Source organism: Lissotriton helveticus, chromosome 3_1, assembly GCF_964261635.1.
Source record: "Lissotriton helveticus chromosome 3_1, aLisHel1.1, whole genome shotgun sequence".
NCBI classification, from domain to species: Eukaryota; Metazoa; Chordata; class Amphibia; order Caudata; family Salamandridae; genus Lissotriton; species Lissotriton helveticus.
In genome coordinates, this window is record NC_136061.1 from 1,921,865,251 (window position 1) to 1,921,868,876 (window position 3,626).

The 3,626-nt window shown below is 46.2% G+C and overlaps 1 protein-coding gene across 5 annotated transcripts in view; it reads right to left on the reverse strand.

Annotated features, from left to right (window-relative positions):
* The window catches only part of ZFAND6 (zinc finger AN1-type containing 6), a 126,173-nt gene extending 125,199 nt beyond the window's left edge, over window positions 1-974 (reverse strand). The window contains exon 1 of one of the 5 annotated variants that reach the window (XM_078682936.1): window positions 824-974. Coding sequence is in view for 2 of the 5 variants with exons in the window: in XM_078682935.1 (XP_078539061.1) it covers window positions 614-657 (44 nt within the window). In the remaining 3 variants the exon portion in view is untranslated. Of the gene's footprint in view, window positions 1-613; window positions 707-751 lie in introns of those variants that run through there. The other 4 variants (XM_078682939.1, XM_078682938.1, XM_078682935.1 and 1 more) reach the window with 4 other exon arrangements.
* Between the last annotated feature and the right edge of the window lie 2,652 nt (window positions 975-3,626).

Consider the following 3,626-nt stretch of genomic DNA (forward strand, 5'->3'; position numbering starts at 1 on the left):
TAAATTAATGTAACCATATTTGAGATTTTTCCTGAGGTGATGAACAAAGAAAAACGACATTTCATACTAAAACTGTAAGTATGCAGCACTGTGAGACTCAAAATAATGTATCCTTTAAAGGCTGACAGATATAGTGTTTACGTTAAAAAAAAACTCACATCACTGGTTACTTGGATCAGTCCTCGAAAGCACCACCATAACATTGCTTTTAAACAAATAACTGGGGACCTTTCTTGTGTGTAATTAAGCACGGTATCAACATTTTTATCTGAGAAAGAAGTAGAGTGGAAAAGTGCGGTGTCAGCACGTCAATATTGGTGGATAGGAACTACACCAGCCACAAAGTACACTATATTTGCAAGGCCGATGGCGTGGCAAGTAGCTGTCGAAACAAAACAGACCAGGAGAGCAGCCTCCCCGGGTCAGTAAAATCCTTGACTTCAGAAAACGGACTCAGCATGACGTATTTCCTATGTAATTACAAGTACTTGTCGCTCTCTCCAGAAAAAAAGAAAGCTGGCCATAATTCCAACTATAAAGTGCCCACAATGCTCTCGACGTGATATAATGGATCAGCTGGTACTTTACTTGCTTAGAGGTCGCTCTTGCTCACCTCCGCTGTCCCCAGGCCTCTTGCGCTTGCAAACCCCAATCCATACCCTCCAGGAATCATACTCGTGCTCTCTGATACGCCTAGAGCCCGTGGCTCCTCCCCCGACTATTCACCTACTCTTTTTTTAGAGTCACTCACCCCACTGCTTTAAATATGCTTGCTTGGTAGTGAATCTTTCCCAGAGTCACTGTCCTTTCACACTGCGCTCACCTGCTACCCCTACGGGCTCCAGGGGCGGCCTGTCCCGAGCTTCCCTCTCACATCTTCTTCCCCCGCCCCTTCTTGTCGTCACTTCCGCTCTGCGCCTTACACTTCCGGTCTGGTTTAGGCACTTCCGTGTTCCGTTTTCCTTCCTGGAACATCGCGAGCCTTTACAACCACCTATTCAGTACCGTCTCTTTCCAGAGTACGTCACGTAAAAACACCTACGTTGATTGGCTATTATCTAGGCAAGGCTTTGCCCGCCTGCCTGCTGCATTATTACCGCAAGGGGGTGGGGGAGTGAGTGTGGCATCCTTTCACGATTAACTGTCACAGATCATACCAGACGAAAGAGGCTGTGATGTAGCCACTGACTGTCGCCGGTGCCGTTATTGCCATATGTTACCTCCGGCTGTTGTATTTCTAGCTGGGTCGTAGCAACTCTTTGTAGGGCTGTATAGTAAAACAACTACCGAATAAGAATTGCATTTGTATTATATTTATTAGTAGTTGCATAGCTGCCAAGGTCTCTGATTGCTTATGTGTGACATATTCATAATTTCAGTGTAATTGTGAGTGACATTCAAGCACTTTGACGTTTTTTCAAGAGCAAAATCAAGCAATGAAGACGCGGAAAACATATATGTTGTCACTACTATGTCATGAGTGATGTAATACATGAGGTCATAAGCAGTGCATTGTGGGAGTGAGAGTTATAGTTACCTCAGCTAACTATAACAGCTGAATTTCTCTGGTTTTGTACAAGTGAAATGTTAGATTAGATATAACGTCCCTCTGACCTTTGTTTTTTTCCATGAATATCAAAGGTTTTTAAAACGAACTATAACGTCCCTGAAATCTGTTTTTTTAAGTGAATTTCTAAGGCTCTTTAAATGTTAATTTCTAACGATAACGGCTCTGAAACCTGTGTTTTTTCAGTGAATTTCTAAGGTTTTTAAATGCGAATTTCTAACTATAACGTCCCTAAAACCTCTGTTTTTTTCAGTGAGTTTCTGATGTTTTTTAAACAGCATTCACATTTGCAGAGTGGTGGAGAAAGGGTTCTGGGCATCCGACCAGCTCTCAAGATTTCTGCTGCATAGGACTTACAGGAAGTACCAGGAGGGCTTCTTAGCCCCCAAGGTCCCTCTGGGGTAAATGGAGCTTATCCCCCAACCAATAGTGCATCAGGAGGCGCGTTTGCAGAGTGGTGGACAGAGGGAGCGTGGCCTCCGAAGACCTCTTAGCAATCCTGCTGTGTGCGACTTACTGGAAGTAATAGGAGGGGTAGTTGACCCCCAAGGGCGTCATTGGGGGCCAACTACCCCATCTATTACCTTCAGTAAGTCCCACACAGCAGGATTGCTGAGTTCTGATAGCACGCCACTCCCCCTTTGTCCACCACTCTGCAAATGCGCTTCCTGGCGCGCTGTTGTTTAGGGATAAACTCCTCTTCGCTGCTAGGCAGGCGCGGGTCGTCCATTGGGGCGTGGGCGCGTAGCCCCCCAGCCCGACGCCGCCCGCAGCTCCCTCATGACAATCATGTCAATGAATCAACATGACGTCAGACCGCCGGGCGGGCGTCATGTTGATTGATTGACATGATTGTACAGGCGGCAACACAAGTTCGCATGCGTGGGGACGAGGGTGAATTTTTACCCGTGCCCACGCATGCGCACTTGTGTTTTATGCGGCCTTGCGCATGCCCATCAGGAGCCCTAATGGGCGTGCTGCGGGCGAGAAGGTACCTGTGCCCCTGGCGCCAGGATTGGCCAGGGGCGCTGTGAGCCTGTGACGTGTGGGGAGCAGAGCCCAGAGGTGGCGCGAAGCGGGACCGGCAGCAAGATAAGAGTGTGTGTTTTTCTTTTATTTTAAAGTGTTTGGTGCGAGCGTGCGTGTATGCATGAATGTTTGGTGGAGAGTGTTGTGAATGGATGTGTTTGTGTGTATGCGTGTGTGAATACATTTCTTTGAGTGTTGTGTATGTGGTGGGGGGGGTCGCCGCCGGCCTGAGTGGCCTGGGGCCCGCACTTTCAAATCAGTTTGCGCCCACCACTGTAAAATGTCACCAGCCGCCCCTGCTGCTACGTGTCCTTAGGGGCCAACTAGCCTCCCTGTTACCTCCAGTAAGCCCCACACAGTGGGATTGCCGAGAGGTGGTCGTAGGCCACGTCCCCTTTGTCCACCATTCTGTAAATGCGCCTTCTTGCGCGCTCTTGGTTGAGGGATGAAGTCCACTTGCCTCTTGAGGGTCCCTAGGGGCAAACTTTTACCTCCAGTAAGCCTCACACAGCTGAATTGCTGAGAGGTGGTCCTGGTGCAGCGGTTCTCCGGAAGTAATTTCTAAAACCATGACACCTTTCCCTGGAGTACAAAATCAATACATATACTCAACAGTGGGGCCCATGACACCGCGAGTCACTCACAAAACACTTAAACCCTACTTCATGGATCGGTGAAATTCAAAGGAGAGCTGCTGTATCATAGCGGGATGTCTAAAACTATAACTGAATATTTATACTTTTTACACCTGCAGTTTTAAATGAGTTTACCATAGTTTTCATTAACAAAATCATTTATTTAGACACGCCATCACTGTGGTCGACAGATCTGCTAGTAAAACATTTGGCGTAGCAAAACTCAAGACCAGCTTAATTCTCCATTTATCTAATTTTTATTAAAAGCAAATGTAACATGTCTAAAGTTTATTCACTTTATTGATTTCTTTATTCAAAAATTACATTGAAAGGAAAATAAGGATTTTATTTCTAAACAGTTAATTTAATTTATTTTAGAAAATTCAGGAATAGAC